The sequence below is a fragment of the Bufo bufo genome, chromosome 3 (assembly GCF_905171765.1).
Source record: "Bufo bufo chromosome 3, aBufBuf1.1, whole genome shotgun sequence".
Taxonomy (NCBI): Eukaryota; Metazoa; Chordata; class Amphibia; order Anura; family Bufonidae; genus Bufo; species Bufo bufo.
Window position 1 is genome coordinate 43,801,416 of NC_053391.1, and position 20,247 is coordinate 43,821,662.

General features: G+C 44.4%; 1 protein-coding gene across 1 annotated transcript in view; it reads left to right on the top strand.

Moving 5' to 3' along the window:
• Positions 1-20,247, top strand: part of LOC120994518 (trifunctional purine biosynthetic protein adenosine-3-like) — a 52,761-nt gene that overhangs the window by 14,967 nt on the left and 17,547 nt on the right. Inside the window, exons 6-12 of the mRNA XM_040423154.1 lie at positions 6,928-6,996; positions 8,051-8,176; positions 9,153-9,240; positions 10,112-10,197; positions 12,440-12,608; positions 13,238-13,469; positions 19,955-20,049. Coding sequence (XP_040279088.1) covers positions 6,928-6,996; positions 8,051-8,176; positions 9,153-9,240; positions 10,112-10,197; positions 12,440-12,608; positions 13,238-13,469; positions 19,955-20,049 — 865 coding nt within the window. The remainder of the gene's footprint in view (positions 1-6,927; positions 6,997-8,050; positions 8,177-9,152; positions 9,241-10,111; positions 10,198-12,439; positions 12,609-13,237; positions 13,470-19,954; positions 20,050-20,247) is intronic.

Genomic DNA, 20,247 nt, shown 5'->3' on the forward strand with positions numbered 1-20,247 from the left:
ACCCCTCTGTAAGGCTCCATTCAGACATTTTTTTGGCCCAAGTTAGCGGAATTATTTTTTTTTTCTTACAAAGTCACATATTCCACTAACTTGTGTCAAAAAATAAAATCTCACATGAACTCACCATACCCCTCACGGAATCCAAATGCGTAAAATTTTTTAGACATTTATATTCCAGACTTCTTCTCACGCTTTAGGGCCCCTAGAATGCCAGGGCAGTATAAATACCCCACATGTGACCCCATTTCGGAAAGAAGACACCCCCAGGTATTCCGTGAGGGGCATATTGAGTCCATGAAAGATTGAAATTTTTGTCCCAAGTTAGCGGAACGGGAGACTTTGTGAGAAAAAAATTAAAAATATCAATTTCCGCTAACTTGTGCCAAAAAAAAAAAATTTCTATGAACTCGCCATGCCCCTCATTAAATACCTTGGGGTGTCTTCTTTCCAAAATGGGGTCACATGTGGGGTATTTATACTGCCCTGGCATTCTAGGGGCCCCAAAGCGTGAGAAGAAGTCTGGTATCCAAATGTCTAAAAATGCCCTCCTAAAAGGAATTTGGGCACCTTTGCGCATCTAGGCTGCAAAAAAGTGTCACACATCTGGTATTGCCGTACTCAGGAGAAGTTGGGGAATGTGTTTTGGGGTGTCATTTTACATATACCCATGCTGGGTGAGAGAAATATCTTGGTCAAATGCCAACTTTGTATAAAAAAATGGGAAAAGTTGTCTTTTGTCAAGATATTTCTCTCACCCAGCAAGGGTATATGTAAAATGACACCCCAAAACACATTCCCCAACTTCTCCTGAATACGGCGATACCACATGTGTGACACTTTTTTGCAGCCCAGGTGGGCAAAGGGGCCCATATTCCAAAGAGCACCTTTAGGATTTCACAGGTCATTTACCTACTTACCACACATTAGGGCCCCTGGAAAATGCCAGGGCAGTATAACTACCCCACAAGTGACCCCATTTTGGAAAGAAGACACTCCAAGGTATTCCGTGAGGGGCATGGCGAGTTCCTAGAATTTTTTATTTTTTGTCACAAGTTAGTGGAAAATGCTGATTTTTTTTTTTTTTTTTTTTTTTCATACAAAGTCTCATATTCCACTAACTTGTGACAAAAAATAAAAACTTCCATGAACTCACTATGCCCATCAGCGAATACCTTGGGGTCTCTTCTTTCCAAAATGGGGTCACTTGTGGGGTAGTTATACTGCCCTGGCATTCTAGGGGCCCAAATGTGTGGTAAGGAGTTTGAAATCAAATTCTGTAAAAAATGACCTGTGAAATCCGAAAGGTGCTCTTTGGAATATGGGCCCCTTTGCCCACCTAGGCTGCAAAAAAGTGTCACACATCTGGTATCTCCGTACTCAGGAGAAGTTGGGGAATGTGTTTTGGGGTGTCATTTTACATATACCCATGCTGGGTGAGAGAAATATCTTGGCAAAAGACAACTTTTCCCATTTTTTTATACAAAGTTGGCATTTGACCAAGATATTTCTCTCACCCAGCATGGGTATATATAAAATGACACCCCAAAACACATTCCCCACCTTCTCCTGAGTACGGAGATACCAGATGTGTGACACTTTTTTGCAGCCTAGGTGGGCAAAGGGGCCCATATTCCAAAGAGCACCTTTCGGATTTCACAGGTCATTTTTTACAGAATTTGATTTCAAACTCCTTACCACACATTTGGGCCCCTAGAATGCCAGGGCAGTATAACTACCCCACAAGTGACCCCATTTTGGAAAGAAGAGACCCCAAGGTATTTCGTGATGGGCATAGTGAGTTCATAGAAGTTTTTATTTTTTGTCACAAGTTAGTGGAATATGAGACTTTGTAAGAAAAGAAAAAAATAAATAAATAAATCATCATTTTCCACTAACTTGTGACAAAAAACAAAAAAGTTCTATGAACTCACTATGCCCATCAGCGAATACCTTAGGGTGTGTACTTTCCGAAATGGGGTCATTTGTGGGGTGTTTGTACTGTCTGGGCATTGTAGAACCTCAGGAAACATGACAGGTGCTCAGAAAGTCAGAGCTGCTTCAAAAAGCGGAAATTCACATTTTTGTACCATAGTTTGTAAACGCTATAACTTTTACCCAAACCGATTTTTTTTTACCCAAACATTTTTTTTTTATCAAAGACATGTAGAACAATAAATTTAGAGCAAAATTTATATATGGATGTTGTTTTTTTTTGCAAAATTTTACAACTGAAAGTGAAAAATGTCATTTTTTTGCAAAAAAAATCGTTAAATTTCGATTAATAACAAAAAAAGTAAAAATGTCAGCAGCAATGAAATACCACCAAATGAAAGCTCTATTAGTGAGAAGAAAAGGAGGTAAAATTCATTTGGGTGGTAAGTTGCATGACCGAGCAATAAACGGTGAAAGTAGTGTAGGTCAGAAGTGTAAAAAGTGGCCTGGTCTTTCAGGGTGTTTAAGCACTGGGGGCTGAGGTGGTTAAAGGGTTTCTACCACTTCGTTTTCACCTAATTAGCTGTCAGACACTAGCGATCCGCTAGTGTCTGCTCTACCTAACCATCCTAATATAACAGCTTATTGTCCTGCCGTTCGCTAAAAAAAGAACTTATATTGATATGCTAATGAGCCTCTAGGTGCTATGGGGGCGTGATTAGCACCTAGAGGCTCGGTCTACCTTCACAAACTGCCGCCGCCCAGCGCGTCCCTCCAGCCCGCCCATCTCCTCCGGAATGCGATCCTTCCCGTGCTCGTCTTTATTCGGCGCATGCGCAGTGAATGTCTGCCCGCTTCCCTGCTCAGACATCTCCACTGCGCCTGCGCCGATGACGTCATAGTGCTCCGAGGAACAGGCGCAGTGGAGATGTCTGTGCAGAAAGCGGTCAGACATTCACTGCGCATGCGCCGAATACATACGCACACTGCACATGCGCGAAATTCGTCCGCTGGCTCACAGGGAGGATCGCATTCCGGAGGAGATGGGCGGGCTGGAGGGACGCGCTGGGCGGCGGCAGTTTGTGAAGGTAGACCGAGCCTCTAGGTGCTAATGACGCCCCCATAGCACCTAGAGGCTCATTAGCATATCTATATAAGTTCTTTTTTTAGCGAAACGGCAGGACAATAAGCTGTTATATTAGGATGGTTAGGTAGAGCAGACACTAGCGGATCGCTAGTGTCTGAAAGCTAATTAGGTGAAAACGAAGTGGTAGAAACCCTTTAACCGACTGGAAGCATTATCTGCTGCAATCCAACCAACCACCTGGTTGCACTGGTCTGACTTCGAGAGTCGTGTCCTGCGCCGCCCTGCAAACTGGGACATGAAGCTATGTATCGTGGACGAGTGTGTTTCTTGTGCTCTGGCAGCAGGCACAGTTTCACTGCGCCCAGGGCCACGGCCTCTGCGTGTGACCATCAGCAGCACGGCCACTTCCCCGTCCCTTACTGCTCGCTTTGCGCATATTAAATGGTATATATGCTTGCAAGTATGTCACACGTACAGTAGCGCAGGTTTTGTAAGTGTATGCGCAAATAAAGTACACCGAATATCACAGATATTTTTAGGATGTGCACACGTTATACAGGAGGTGTAGCGCAAGTAATGTCGCTGTCACTACCGCCTAATAAATAATTACACTGAATTAATGTCACTGATATTTTGGATACGCAAATGTTATACAGGAGATGTAGTGCAGGTAATGTCACTGTCCTCAGCGGACACCGTCTACAGAAAAAGTACACTCCCTACACTATCTCTTTCCCTTCTGTCTCCCTGACTAACACTCAGCTGAATCACGTGTCATTAGGTGCTATATAACACCCGATGACTCGTTCCAGCCAGCCTATCTCTGTAATGCCAGTACCCAACATGGCTAAGGCATTACAGTGACTGGCAGTACTTACCTGCACGTTTATTGGCTGCATAGCAGCCAACAAACATGCGGGAGGAGACTCGAGTATCGCGCACGAGCACACACTGTATTTGGCCGAACACCGCCATGTGCTGAGCATCGCGATGCTAGAGTAAAATGATCTAGTCTATTCTCTCACAGGTGCTGTCATGGGGCGTAATTGAAATATATTTATTACTGTTACCGGTAATCTGTTTTCCATGAGCCTATGACAGCACCTACTATTCCTGCTATATATATATATATATATATATATATATATTACACAGTGGGATGCGAAAGTTTGGGCAACCTTGTTAATCGTCATGATTTTCCTGTATAAATCGTTGGTTGTTACGATAAAAAATGTCAGTTAAATATATCATATAGGAGACACACACAGTGATATGTGAGAAGTGAAAGGAAGTTTATTGGATTTACAGAAAGTGTGCTATAATTGTTGAAACAAAATTAGGCAGGTGCATAAATTTGGGCACCACAAAAAAGAAATGAAATCAATATTTAGTAGATCCTCCTTTTGCAGAAATTACAGCCTCTAACCGCTTCCTGTAGGTTCCAATGAGAGTCTGGATTCTGGTTGAAGGTATTTTGGACCATTCCTCTTTACAAAACCTCTTTAGTTCATTCAGGTTTGATGGCTCCCGAGCATGGACAGCTCTCTTTAAGTCACACCACAGATTTTCAACTATATTCAGGTCTGGGGACTGAGATGGCCATTCCAGAACGTTGTACTTGTTCCTCTGCATAAATGCCTTAGTGGATTTTGAGCAGTGTTTAGGGTCGTTGTCTTGTTGAAAGATCCAGCCCCGGCGCAGCTTCAGCTTTGTCACAGATTCCAGGACATTGGTCTCCAGAATCTGCTGATACTGAGTGGAATCCATGCGTCCCTCAACTTTGACAAGATTCCCAGTCCCTGCACTGGCCACACAGCCCCACAGCATGATGGAACCACCACCATATTTTACTGTAGGTAGCAGGTGTTTTTCTTGGAATGCTGTGTTCTTTTTCCTCCATGCATAACGCCCCTTGTTATGGCCAAATAACTCAATTTTAGTTTCATCAGTCCACAGCACCTTATTCCAAAATGAAGCTGGCTTGTCCAAATGTGCTTTAGCCCTCCTCAAGCGGCACTTTTTGTGCTGTGGGCGGAGAAAAGGCTTCCTCTGCATCCCTCTCACATACAGCATCTCCTTGTGTAAAGTGCGCCGAATGGTTGAACGATGCACAGTGACTCCATCTGCAGCAAGATGATGTTGTAGGTCTTTGGTGCTGGTCTGTGGGTTGACTCTGACTGTTCTCACCATTCGTCGCTTCTGTCTATCCGAGATTTTTCTTGGTCTGCCACTTCGAGCCTTAACTTGAACTGAGCCTGTGGTCTTCCATTCCCTCAATATGTTCCTAACTGTGGAAACAGACGGCTGAAATCTCTGAGACAACTTTCTGTATCCTTCCCCTAAACCATGATGGTAAACAATCTTTGTCTTCAGGTCATTTGAGAGTTGTTTTGAGACCTCCATGTTGCTACTCTTCAGAGAAAATAAAAAGAGGAGGGAACTTACAATTGACCCCCTTAAATACTCCTTCTCATAATTGGATTCACCTGTGTATGTAGGTCGGGGGTCACTGAGCTTACCAAGCTAATTTGAGTTCCAATAATTAGTTCTAAAGGTTTTGGAATCAATAAAATGACAACAGTGCCCAAATTTATGCACCTGCCTAATTTTGTTTAAACAATTATAGCACACTTTCTGTAAATCCAATAAACTTCATTTCACTTCTCAAATATCACTGTGTGTGTCTCCTATATGATATATTTAACTGACATTTTTTATCGTAACAACCAACGATTTATACAGGAAAATCATGACGATTAACAAGGTTGCCCAAACTTTCGCATCCCACTATTTTCTTTATGTATAGTTTTAAGTTTCACTGTATTTAGAAAATGGACGGTCCTAGGAATCTTGTCACAAACTGAGGATGGAGTATGGAGAACCCTATTTAAAGATCTGGGAAGTTCCTGTTTCCTGTCCAGAAGGGGGAGGATCTCTCACAGGTGCTGTCATGGGCTCATGGAGAACAGATTACGGGTAAGGGTAATTTCACACTTGCGGCACCGGATCCGTTTTGCCGGAACACTTGGGGCTGGATCCAGCATTAATGCATTTCAATGGATGCATTCCGGAAAATGTTCAGGATTTCTGGCCGGAGAGAAAACTGCAGCATGCCGCGGTATTTTCTCCGGCCAAAAAACGCAATAGGGACTGAACTGATGCATCCTGAACGGATTGCTCTCAATTCAGAATGCATTAGTTTTTTTCCGGTATTAAGCCCCGAGGACGGAACTCAATACCGGAAAACTTTAACGCAAGTGTGAAAGTAGCCTAAGAGTAATAAATGTATTTTTAAGATATTATCTGAAGATCAACTCGGTCTTCCCAGATGAGATAAAGCTTGATTACACATCTGGGCAGCTGCTACTAGAAAAAGCCTTTTATATCAATGGCTAAACCCAGAAATACTTACTTTCTTCCAAGCTAAAATAACCTTCCTGTTTAATATGGACGGGATCTTCACTTTATCAGACAAAGAAAAAATGACCAAACGATTTTTTGATAAATGGTCTTTATTTATGAATACTTTTTCCACTTCCATCAAGTCTAAACTTATTTAACATTTTGAACATACCACATGGTATTTATAGGAGGTTCGGCTAGCACCTGAGGTTCCCTGAATTATTGTTTTCTTTAGGGTGGGAGCACAGGATTGGGGGGGGGGGGGGGGGGGAAGTTTGTTGAGGTTCTTGTTCACCAATGTTGATACTACTTTGTCACTGGTTATGCTGTATTGTCTTCGATTTATTGGTATAATGACAAAACCATAAACAGATTTTGGAAGGAAAAAAAAGAGAGGCCACGTGACTAATGCAAGGGCCTCTTGGGGAATGTCGTGTCCCCTTCACACAGTTGACCAGAAAACCCATTTAATTAATAATCTTATTTTTCCATGTACTTTAATATAGGATAAGGCTTTTGGAAAAGCTGGAGACACAGTCGTGGTGGAGGAGCTGCTGGAAGGGGAGGAAGTGTCTGTATGTAACTCCCATATATCTTGTGATTTTATTTATTTTATTTTTCATCCCCATGTATACATTGTTTATCATGCGGCATCTGATAATCTAGAAAGTCTGATTAAAAATATTAAATCCGCTGCTACTTTAGACTGTCTTAAAGTATTTTTTTTTTGCTTTTTTAGGGTACTTTCACACTACCATTGTGAGGATCCGGCAGGCTGTTCCGTATGCAAACGGATATCTTAATTTTTTTTTCCCGGATACGGATCTTTTAGACTTATTCATTAAAATACCAGACCAGTCTTTCCGGTATCATCAGGAATAACTGATCCGATATTGAATTTTTTCAAAGCTAGAAAGAGCTGCGCATGCGCAGACCGGAAAACTGGATCCGGCGATGTGGCAGTTTTCCCGGAACACTTGGTACCGGATCCGGCATTATTACGTTTCAATGGGAATTAAGGCCGGATCCGGCAAGTGCAGTAGTGTTCCAGGATTTTGGCCGGAAAAAAATATTTTGTCCGGTGAAATACCGTACAAGGGTTGAAACGGAAGACCTCCTGATGCATACTGAACGGATTGCTTTAAATTCAGAATACATTGGGACAAAACTGATGCTTTTTTTTCTGGTATTGAGACCCTTTACTGGATTTCAATACCGGAAAAGAATAACGCTAGTGTGAAAGTACCCCATAACGTATATATTTTGTTTCCAATAATAAAATAAATATTACATCCACGAGTGTATATTGTGATACTTTTTACAAATATCAATCAAATCTTGCATGAAATTTGTAGTCGCAGTAAAAAGGGAAAAATGTTACAATATATTAAACATGACCAAATTAAATAATAACAGAAACAAAATTCTAAACTTTATTTTTCTATGATATTCTGTGATACTATCTGTCTGACACCCATCAGCATTAGATTAAAGGAAATTTGCTAATCTAAAATCCTGGGTTTGCAATCTGTAGTATATTCTTGTGAGCGATCAAAGCTTCCCCTATTACATGACCTACCTCTGGCCGACCACCTCTGTGACCCCTTTCTTGATTTTGTGTCCCTGCAGTGCCTTTGTTTCACAGATGGACTCGCTGTTGCCCCCATGCCACCGGCCCAAGACCATAAGCGGCTAAAGGATGGAGACCAAGGCCCCAACACAGGAGGAATGGGAGCGTATTGTCCTGCCCCTCAGGTATAACCTAAAGTAGGTCTATACTGCTGCGAAACAGCAGCTCCCAGCATGCTACAGGATGGAGCCAGGTTTTTCTAGAGCATGATGCAACGACTATGCTCCATATATAGTGTTGGGAATGTTCCCACCTATCGTGTGCTGAAAAATGAGTGATGCTTTACATTACTGCTGCTCTCTATTCAAATTCTTGATACACCCTCTTACGGAGTATGAAACTGTGTCAGAATTAAACTACAGAGGACTCGTCAGCGTCTGCTTTAGGAACTTCGTTGAGGTGGTCCCCCAGGTTGCTTCTGCTTTTTTCCTTGAGGTTACGTTAGACCAGGGATGCCCAACCTGCGGCCCTCCACCTGTTGAAAAACTACAACTCCCAATATGCATAGACAGCCTACAGCTACTAGGGCATGCTGGGGGTTGTAGTTTTGCAACAGCTGGAGGGCCGCAGATTGAGCATCCCTGTCTTAGACGCTGCAGTTGTTTTGTATGATATGTCCCCATTTTTCCCCCCCTACTAATACTGAAGGAGCTTTTTGGGGTGTTTCTTTAAGACTAGGGCTACACATCGACTCTGGGCGTGTAATATGAATGCACTTTCGCAAGGTGACATTGCGATCTGTAATAAATGTCAGTGCAGTCACGGACTTCAATGTAAGTCATGTGCAACTGTGACTCAATTATACATCTTATTTTTTTGGGGGTGGGGGTTATATAACTTGATTTCGCACAGCTAAAGTCGTCATGTAGTGCTAGTGCAAGATCCTACCAAATATCGGCACAAGCCCTCCTCGTCACCAGTCATTTCGTCTGTCCAGATTTCCTCCTCGTCATTTCCTGTACATCTGTCCAGATTTCCTCCTCGTCTTTGCCTGTACATCTGTCCAGATTTCCTCCTCGTCATGTCCTGTACATCTGTCCAGATTTTGCTTGTAGAAATTGGAAGTGATTTTATTCAGTCTGCTTCATTTTAACATTTCAGATTTCTAAGGATTTGCTTGATGAAATCCGGAAGTCCGTTCTGCAAAGAACGGTTAATGGGATCCGAGAAGAGGGCACCCCATACGTTGGTGAGTCATTTTTTTAGTTGGTGTTTGGTCGTCCCCTTATGATTTAGGTCACTTAAAGAGGACCTTTCACCGCTCCTGACATGTCTGTTTTAATGGCTTCATGCATTCCCCATGTAATAAGAATTCTGGAGCGTCTATTCTTATGGCTCTATGTTGTGCCGTTCCTTTATTATTTCTACTAGAAGTTATAAATGAATTGCTAGCAGTCTGCAGTAAGGGTACAGGGGGGAGGTAACTAGGTGGGGGGGTGTACCTGCACAGACTGACTCTATCCAATCAGTGCTGACTGCCAGGGACACACCTCCAGCTGGTTACCTCCCCTCTGTCCTGTTACTGCAGACTGCTAGCAATTTATTCATAACTTCTAGCAGGAACAGGACACAACATAGAGCCATAAGAATAGAAGCTCCAGAATCGTTATTACATGAGGAATGCATGAAGCTATTAAAACAGGCGTGTCGGGAGAGGGGACAGCTCCTAAAGGGAACCTGTCACCGGGATTTTGTGTATAGAGCTGAGGACATGGGTTGCTAGATGGCCGCTAGCACATCCGTAATACCCAGGCCCCATAGCTCTGTGTGCTTTTATTGTGTAAAAAAACCCGATTTGCTACATATGCAAATTATCCTGAGAAGAGTCCTGTACGTGAGATGAGTCAGGGACAGGACTCCTCTCAGGTTAATTTGCATATGTATCAAATAATTTTTTTTACACAATAAAAGCACACAGAGCTATGGGGACTGGGTATTACGGATGTGCTAGCGGCCATCTAGCAGCCCATGTCCTCAGCTCTATACACAAAATGCCGATGACCGGTTCCCTTAAATGCTTCCATATTGCCGCCATTTTTGATGCGTTGGTTTATGTTCAGGTGTTCTGTATGCTGGATTAATGCTGACAAAGGACGGTCCTAAGGTGCTGGAGTTTAACTGCAGATTTGGAGACCCGGAATGTCAGGTGAGGCTCACATTTGTCCCGCACAAGAATTCATTTTGTGTCAGTTTGATCAATCAGCATCTCTGCTTGCTGTAAGGGAATGCAGGCAATCATTGTTTGCAATCAGATGTTGGAAACCAATTCTAACCTGGTCCTGCTCATACAGGACTTCCGTACAGCTGTTAATTTGTTACAGTGTGTCGGTTTATGTAAGAGCTTTCAGTCTGGACTGCAGGACTGGAGAGAGATTTGTGTGGATGTGCTCAGATAATGATGATGCCACAATCGGGACTTTACTCTGGCAGGACTAGACTTGGACTTTGAAGTCCAGAAGGCGGTCCTATCAGTGATTGACAGCTCTCTCTGTACACACAGTCATAGAGAGAAGGCTGTCAATCACTGATAGGACCGCCTCCTGGACTTCAAAGCCCACAATGAGGAGGAATATAAATGAGTAAGTTACAAGTTTTACAGAATCTTTTCACACACATTAAAGGGTTTCTGTCATCAGAAAAATGGGTATTAACCTGGCGGACATGAGCGATGTGCTACTGTCAGCTGAACATAACTATATTAGTCCCATGTCACTATGTGCCGCCGTTATTTAGAAAAACAAACTTTTATAGTCTGCAAATGAACCTCTAGGAGTGGCTGTCGGCGAACCTCTTGCACCTGCTCCTAGAGGCTCCATTCGCTCACCTCTTTTCACGTCGTTCTACGCTTGATTGACTGGGCCAGGTCAGCGTTGGTCTCCTGTCTGCCGGGGAAATCTTGCACCTGCGCCGTCCCGTTCAGTATTCGGCGCAGTGAGGGAAGGACGTTCGCCGACAGTCGGCTTCCTCACTGCGCCTGCGCTGAATACGTTGCAGTGAGGAAGCCAGCTGCCAGCGAATGTCCTTCACTCACTGCGCCTGCCGCAATGGCGGACAATACAATAGAACATTGTTCTATTTTTTTCGGGAGCCGCGGACCGGAAGATCGGGCCCGCGCTCCGGAAATTCGGATGCGAACAACACGCATCTCTTCCGGCCCCATAGAGAATGAATGGGTCCGGGTTTGTTCCGCAACGTTGCGGAACGGATCCGGACCCATTCTACGGACGTGTGAATGGACCCTTAGACAGAAGACCAAACGCAACTACTAACTACATAATTACAACCACACTTCATCTACAGTCCTGACTACATCCAGAAGGAAGGTACTTGCATCACCAATTGAGTTCAGCATCCTCTGATAGGGACACACATTAGCTGGGGAGTCCGGTTCAGCGAGAGCCGTCAGAGACTCGATTGGGAACAACAATTTTCTACACAGATATGTCTATCTCATAGATGAACTCCAATGGCTTGCTGAAACAGTCCAGCTTTTATACTGTTTTAGGCCTCGTGCACACGGTCCGCAATGCAACGGGCACCGACAGTAGGGCTGCCGCATGCAGATCACGCACCCGTTCATTTGAATGGGATCCGCATCCGACGGTCCCCACAGCGAAAAAGTAGTGCATGCACGGAGAGAAAACCCACGCGGGGTTCCGTGCCTCCATTCCGCACTGATCTTCCGGATTGCAGACCCATTCAAGTGAATGGATCCGCATCTGTGATGTGGGGTGCACGCGGCGGTGCCCGTGTATTGCGGACCTGCTGTTTGCAATACGGCCACGGACAGGAACCGGCGTGTGCATGACGCCTTAACCAAAGAGCTTCACCCCCTAATGGAATGACGCTAGAATACGCAGTCCCTAATGGTCTTGGTTTTCTGTTGTTATTTTGGACCTTGGAGCGGCCAGTTCTTAGATAATAAATCAGAATCCCAAGACAAACTGTGCAGACAATGCTAACTCTCCTGCACACACACCTTTCCCAACAGATCATTGTTCCTTTACACATTGTCAAATACATAGGACAATACCCTGTAGACATGTTTTCTGTGTCCAGTCTATCAGATAAAAGGAACAAAGCTTTCCACAAACATTTCCACACCGGCTTCGTTGCTCATTTCATCAGACAGACATGGACAAGGTCTCAACTAAACATTTAAGACAAATATGCCTAGGTCAGACTCGATGGATTCCGTAGTTGCACTTCAACATACGGAAACGGAATGCTTACAGAGTCCTTTCCATTTTTTTGGTGGACCCGTTAACGTGAATCGTTCCGCATACGGACCTGTAAATAAAAAAACTGAAACGGAAGAAAAATACATTCGTGTGCATGAGCCCTTATGCTGTATGTATTAATCAGCACAATTGATCTTTGTCTTGAAGGTAATTCTGCCGCTGCTTCAGAGCGACCTCTATGAGGTTATCCAGGCCACTGTCGATGGACGGCTTGCTGGTTCCATGCCAGTCTGGTTAGAAGACCACGCTGCCGTTACTGTAGTCATGGCCAGTGGAGGCTATCCTGGTAGCTATAACAAGGGTCTGGAAATCACAGGTACAAGTTTGTCATTATTAGTTTTATTCCTTCTGACTATCCATGTTACCATGTTGCCTGGCTGGAAACACTAGTCACTTGATGCCAGGGTTATAATAACTAAATAACGAATGCTACTCTTCCTGCCCTTCTAGTCTCCTGTAATACAAAAGGGGGACTTCAATAAAAGCTGTCAATTATATATTGTTGGCCATTTCCAGTTACAACTAGCAGAGTTGTGAGTTCAGCTCTGGAGTATAATACAGAATCTGACTCTGGATCAGTCTGTGGACTTTATATGAGTCCATACACTCCTTGCTAGTAGACCTGGGGAAAAAGATTTCTCTATTGCCCCCCTTGTTTAACAATTGGTTGGGGTCTCGGCACCGATTCATCAAAAAAAAAGTCTGACGTTTCACTAGATGTCAGGAGGTTGCTTAAAATGATGATTACCCTTTCATATTCTTGAAGCACAATCATCGTTTTAACAAACTATTGACATGCAGTGACACGTCAGAAGTTTTAATCGAAAAATGCATGACTGAAAATGCTTCGCTTAAAGGGGTTGTCCGTTTTTGACAGTCTTTTTCTCTTGGATTTGAATCTGAGTCCCATAGTAGCCACTTGACCAATTGTGGTTTCTCTCCCAGGACTCTCAAACGCTAAGGACCTTGGTCTTGAGGTGTTCCATGCCGGCACAGCACTGAAGGACGGAAAGGTGGTCACCAGCGGGGGGCGTGTTCTCACAGTGACTTCTGTCAGGAAGGATTTACTTTCTGCTCTCGAAGAGGCCAACAAAGGAGTGTCCGTCATAGAGTTCTCCGGAGCGGTGTACAGAAAGGACATTGGTTTCCGAGCCGTTGCTCATCTGAAGCAGCACAGGTGTGTATAGGAGGACCTGCAGGGACTACAGAGATTCATCCACTGTGGACCATTTTTATGTAGATTTTGATCTGTAATTTGCATTGGGTCACAATAAAATGCTACAAATGTTGTTCCAAGCTGGTGTTGTCATCAGCCAGTGTACGCTATGCAGGACTCCATGTGTGTCCATCATGGAGTCATCTTCAGAAGTGGCTTTCGTTCCATCTTCCTTCCATGAACTTTCATACTTTCCATCGTGGCCTCTGGATTACCAGTTCCAGCTCTGTTTAGACCTTGTTTTGGAAAAATATGACTCTGTGAAGTAAGACTTGTGGAGCAGCCGTACAGGGGAAACCAGTAAGGTTGTTATGGAAGAAGCACGGAAAGATCAGGGCTAATGCCACAGTCATTGACTCTGCAGAGTGGGACATTTTACTGAAGCTTTTGGACCACAATTAAGTCGCAAATTCTTGTGCCATAATTTGCATCTTTTTAGGCTTCTCTCCACTTTTCTGAAGTGGTGAGAAAAGGGGCAGCGCTTAAGTGGAAGGTAGGCGCTTAGCATGGCCACCTGATTTACAATAACTTGCGCCAGAAACTAGTGTAAGGCCTCTTGCACACGAACGTTGTGTGCCCATGGCCGTATTGCGGCTCACATACGGCGGGTCTGCAATACACGGGCAACATGAATGGGTCTGCAATCACGGAGATGCGAAATGGAAGCACGGAGAGAAACCCCACCGGAGCACTCCGTAGTGCTTCCGCGTGGTTCCGTGCCTCCATTCCGCATTCTTCGGATCAAGTGAATGGATCCACATCTGTGATGTGGGGTGCACACGGAAGCACTACGGAGTGCCTCCGTGTTTCTGTCCGTGCCTCCGCACTGCAAAAAAATAGAACTCATTCTATTTTTTTTGCGGTGCGGATGGATCACTGACCCATTCAAGTTGAATAAGTCTCGATCAGTCCCGGCTGCCACACAGACGTTGCCCGTGCATTGGGGACCGCAAATTGCAGTCCCCAATGCACGGAACGGATGCACAACGTTCGTGTGCAAGAGGCCTAAGTTAGAGCTGAAGTCTTAAGCTTTTCCGCCAGAAAATCTACTACGTCAAGAGTCCCTCCATGTTATCCTATGGGGCTGAAAATCGTCTATCCCTGCATTGTATTCCGCTGCAGAATTTACATTCCGGACAAATAATGTTGTGTTGTGGATTTTCTTTGAGAATCTCTACTTTCAATAACATGGGAAGCTGAAAAATCTACGTGGCAAATTCCACAATAAAATCTGCACAAATACTCACAATAAAATCTGCTTGGATAATCCACACCATAATTCACACCAAAAAATCCACAACTTTGTAAAAAAAAAAATCTGCACCTGTGGATTTTCTGGTGGAAAATTTTGCCACGTGTGAGGGCACCCTAAGAGGCAATTGCCTCTTAATAAATTAGTCGTATCTCACTCTGGTGCACTGGGCATCAAAAGACTGGCATAGGGGAACACCATTCTTGACAAATGTCCCTGATAGTCCCTATTTTGGACCTGTAGGCACTCTATGTGCCACTGCATACCGCCTCCGAGCACCATATTTTACCTTTTATTCTTAAAGTGGGGATTATCTACGTAATATTTCATGTGTTGGATTGTATTTTTGTATCTGGAGGTACATGACAGCCTTAGGCATCATGTTATGGATCTGTAGTACACCTGTGAATGAGTAAACCCTTTAAAGGGGTTGTCTGGTTTCAAGAGGGGACAGGACAATTTAGTAGATGGACCTGTAATAAAGACTAGATGATTACTTACCTGACAGATCTCGGCAGGGCACTGCTTTCTTGACTGCAGCAGTGAGGACACGTGACCGCTGCGACCAATCACTAGCCTCAATGGTGTACTGAAGTACATTGGCTGCAGTGGTCCCATGTCGGCATGACATCACCGCTACAGCTGAAAGTACCGGAGTAGCGGCACAGGATCAATCAGGTAAGTAATAATCTATTCTTTATTATAGGTCCATCCACAGAGTTCTCCTGGATTTCACTTGAATCCAAACAATCCTTTAAATGCCTTGTTCCATTAAGGCTACGTCTACACGACGACATTTGTCGCGCGACAATGCACAACTACACTGCAACATTTGTAGCGCAACATTTTGTTGCACTAATGTCGCGTGACAATTTTTATAATGGCAGTCTATGGTGTCGCACTACAACATGCAACATGCTGCGACTGCGAGGCAACAGTCTCAGAAAATCCATCTCTAATTGATTTTCTGCGACTGTTGCGTCGCAGTCGCAGCATGTTGCAGTGCGACACCATAGACTGCCATTATAAAAATTGTCGCACGACATTACTGCAACAAAATGTCGCAAGACAAATGTCGTTGTGTAGACCTAGCCTAAGACAACTTATCTGCTCTCCTCATGCTTGTCTGCCGCCCTATTTAACGCTATGGGACAGCTAGAGATAGTTGAGCGCTTGCAGTCGGCTGTCTCTGGCTGGATGGAGCGGAAGTTGCATTCAAACTGGAGAACATGGGGCCCCCCCATTCTCGTAATTGGCAGGTGCCCCAATGGTCAGACCCCCGCCGATCACTTATGCCTTAGGCTACTTTCACACTAGCGTTCGGGGCTCCGCTTGTGAGTTCCGTTTGAAGGGGCTCACAAGCGGCCCCGAACGGATCCGTCCAGCCCTAATGCATTCTGAATGGATGCGGATCCGCTCAGAATGCATCAGTCTGGCTCCGTTTGTCCTCCGCTCCGCTCAGCAGGCGGACACCTGAACGCAGCTTGCAGCGTTCGGGTGTCCGCCTGGCCGTGCGGAGGCAAACGGATCCGTCCAGACTTACAATGTAAGTCAATGGGGACGGATCTGTTTGACGTTGACACAATATGGCTCAATTTTCAAACGGATCCGTCCCCCATTGACTTTCAATGTAAAGTCAAAATGGATCCGTTTGCATTATCATGAACAAAAAAAAAAAAAAATTTTTTTTTTTTTTTTTGTTCATGGTAATGCAAACGGATCCGTTCTGAACGGATCTAAGCGTTTGCATTATAGGTGCGGATCCGTCTGGGCACATACCAGACGGATCCGACCTAAACGCAGGTGTGAAAGTAGCCTTATTCTAGTGACTCCATATATGACCAGAGACTCGGCAAACCTGTAACAGCACTGCAACTAATAAGCAGCTGATCGGCAGGGCTCCCCAGAGTCTGATTTGGGCTCCCAGGAGTCGAGTCGGATTTCTGGCTCCCGGGAGTCAGATTTGTTAGGATACTTTCACACTTGCGGCAGAGGAATCCGGCAAGCAGTTCAGTCACCGGAACTGCCTGACGGATCCGTCAAAACGTATACAAATTGATGGCATTTGTCAGACGGATCAGGATCCTGATCCGTCTTACAAGTGCATTGAAATATCGGATCTGTCTTTCCGGTGTCATCTGGAAAAAACGGATCCGGCATTTTTTTCACATTTTTTTTCGGCATGCGCAGACCGGAAGGACGGATCCGGCATTGCGGCACTAATACATTCCTATGTAAAAAAATTAAAATCCGGATCCGGCATTCCGGCAAGTGGATTTTTGGCCGGAGATAAAACCGTAGCATTCTGCGGTATTATCTATGTACTGAACAGTCAAAATGACTGAACTGAAGACATCCTGATGCATCCTGAACGGATTACTCTCCATTCAGAATGCATGGGGATGAAACTGATCAGTTCTTTTCCGGTATAGAGCCCCTAGGACGGAACTCTGTGCCGGAAAAGAAAAAGTATGCATAAATTGACATGATGTAGATATAAAATCCACACCGGACGTCAATTCCATGGCGGACTTTGCTGATTGATTATTTTTTATTTTTTTTACATAGAGTGTAGATGAGATTTGGTAAATGTGTGGCTACGGATTACAACCTGCTGTCCACCTTGGACAAAAAATTCATTACTTACAGTATAATATATAGAACAGATTTTTAATAGATGCTTTTAAACATTTAACATTTTTTACCTTTTTTTTTTTGCACAGTCCATCTACCATACAGCTCTGCCTCCCGAGCTGGTGTTTTTGCTCTCTGCTAGAAATCTACCATTCAGTTCAGGGTTTTGCTAAATAAACATGTTTTGTAAGGGGTCTGTCAGCAGTTTTGACTATACTAAACTGCTGGCAGCACTATGTAAGAACTAAGGAGAACAGTACAAAGATGTATTTTGTGGAGCTTTTATTATCAGGGTAGTGTGGATATGAAGTTCTATTCTGCGAGATTCTGCTCCTGCAAGTGCCCAGGAGGCAGGGCTTCACTGTACAGTGCTCTCTGCATTGAGCTGCTTCACAGCCCCTCCGTCTGCTCTGTGTCGTGGCTGTAGTGGTCTCCTGGTCAGACATAACAGTTGTCACTCAGAGGTGAGGGGCTGGGAAGCAGCTCATTGCAGAGAGCACTTCATTGTGAGGCTCCGCCTCCTGGGCACTTGCTTTAGTAGAACCTGGCAGAATAACACTTCATATTCCCACTACTACTAATAATATTAAATGCTCTGCAAAAGGAATGATTGTTCTGCCCTCTCCAGCCCCTACCTAGTGCTGTCAGCAGTTTAGCATGGTGAAAACTGCTGACAGACTCCCTTTTATGAACAAACTCATTCTAATCTGGATCAAAAGAAACTCTTATAAATATTCTTAGATTTAATTATTTAAAGGGTTGCTACAGTCTTAGTTCTTACTGCATTTGCCACAAAATGTTTGTCTGGCATCGGAAGGTTCAGTGGGGAAATTGCGCAGCGATGTTTGCAAGCGCTTACAACCCCCCTTGCTTTTTTGGGTGGTCTGATTTCAGGTTGCCCCCAACACTGGCACCCCACACTGATCACTCTCACTCGCAACTCACAGTGAGAGAATGAATCAATTAGTATGCAGCACCGGTTGAGAATTCACACTTCCACTCCATTCAAAGCCAATGGGGCTGGGGAATACTGTATACCACGGTACAGCGGTGGAGCCCCCAAGCATTGACATTTTTCAACTTTCCTGTTGATGGGTGTTAAAGGTGTTGTCCAGCTTTTTTCCATGAGAATAGGTTATCAATATCAGATTGGCGGGGGTCCAACACCTGGCACGTGCCATCTCCCTTCTCTCTTCCCACTCACTGCTGTATGTCTATGGAACAGCAGCAGTGGACAGGAAGGGAGACTGCACGTGCGCACTGTGCACACAGTCTCCCTATACAGCTGATGGCAGGGGTGCTGGGTGTCGGACCCCCGCCGATCTGATATTGATGCCCTATCCTGAGGACAGGTCATCAATAGAAAAAGCCCAGACAATCTCTTTAAATGTGGATTGGGAGAGTACTCCTTTTAATACATTGATTTTTATTTTATTTTTTCAGTTCGCTTGAATCACCACATACATACACCTTAGTCAACCGGTCCTTCCAAAATCTACTTGTGCATGGCCATCGTAACTCGTCAGGTCTTCAGATTGTCCATGTTGCCATCCAGCCAGTTCCCAATAACTATTTCATATCTATTAAAAATAAAAATTTCCTCCAAAACCCCTATTGGATTCCCTGGTGTGCCCCCCCCTCTCATGAAAGGAAAAAAGTGCTAGATGGCAGCAGCAGTCGATCTAAAACCTTGGTGACCGATCATAATACCTGTAGCTGGTGTGAAATCTGTGAATCCTCCTCTCTGGTTTCCATTACTGGTTAAACGCCAGGATACTTGGGAAATAAGGTGGAGGGGTTCACGGCGATCTTGATTTTGACCCCCGTGTATCGCCTAAAGACCGCTGTGTAGCCGTGCAGCCATGAAACTGAATGGGGTCACAGAGCGACCTGTGAGATACAACACGTCCAGAATTGCAAATAATCCAACACTGATGGATTTTTTTTTTTGTGATTCTGGTGTCATGGCTGCTTGCAAGTGGCGCCGTTCACTTTGATGGTCGCACCGCTGCACAGTGTCGAGACCAGAATCACCGTGTAGCACCGACCAAAAAACTGCTCAGAACTGCATTTTATGGTACTTATGGTAAAATGTCACTCGCCCTTTTCCCACACCGTTGTAAAGAGAGAAAAAAATCTGAGGGCGGGGTTTTTTGTTGATTTTTCAAGCCTATTCCCATTGTCGGTGGGTATCCATGCCATAGTGCCTATAGTGGGGTTTAGAAATTTGCTAAATATATTCTTGCTGCAATTTCTCCATTGGGTGGCCACGTGCAGAGCATTCCTATTGAATGGGGCTAAATCCACATGTGGACCCACCCCCCCTTCTGGTATCCGATTTTTTTTTATTTTTTTTTCAAGGGAGCGAACTGCATAATGGCTTGTAGATTGGGGGTCCTGTCCGTCAGACCCTCACCGTAGAAACATTTATGGCCTTTTATACGATTAGGTCAGTGTTTTAGTCCTGGAAAAACTCTTATGTTGCCCTGTATAATTCTATCGGCCATACATATAATTACAGCACAGAGTGATTTTACGCTTCTGCTTCGTATTCTTTCAGACATCTCACCTACAAGGACAGTGGGGTGGATATTGAAGCTGGAAATACCCTGGTGCGGAAAATTAAACCTTTTGCGGCGGCCACGGCCAGACCAGGTACCATGAATGGCTAAATGGCTGCTTGGGGAGCTGGGAGCCCTGAAATTCTTCTTTTTGCTACCAGTACGAATCATTCGTAGTCTCCACTGTACTTGTCATGTGCAACTTGGTAGCCAGTCACATGATGAAGGAACTGTGATTGGCTCAAAAGTAGCACATGACAGGTACAGAGGGACTCCTCTCTGCCGGGAACAT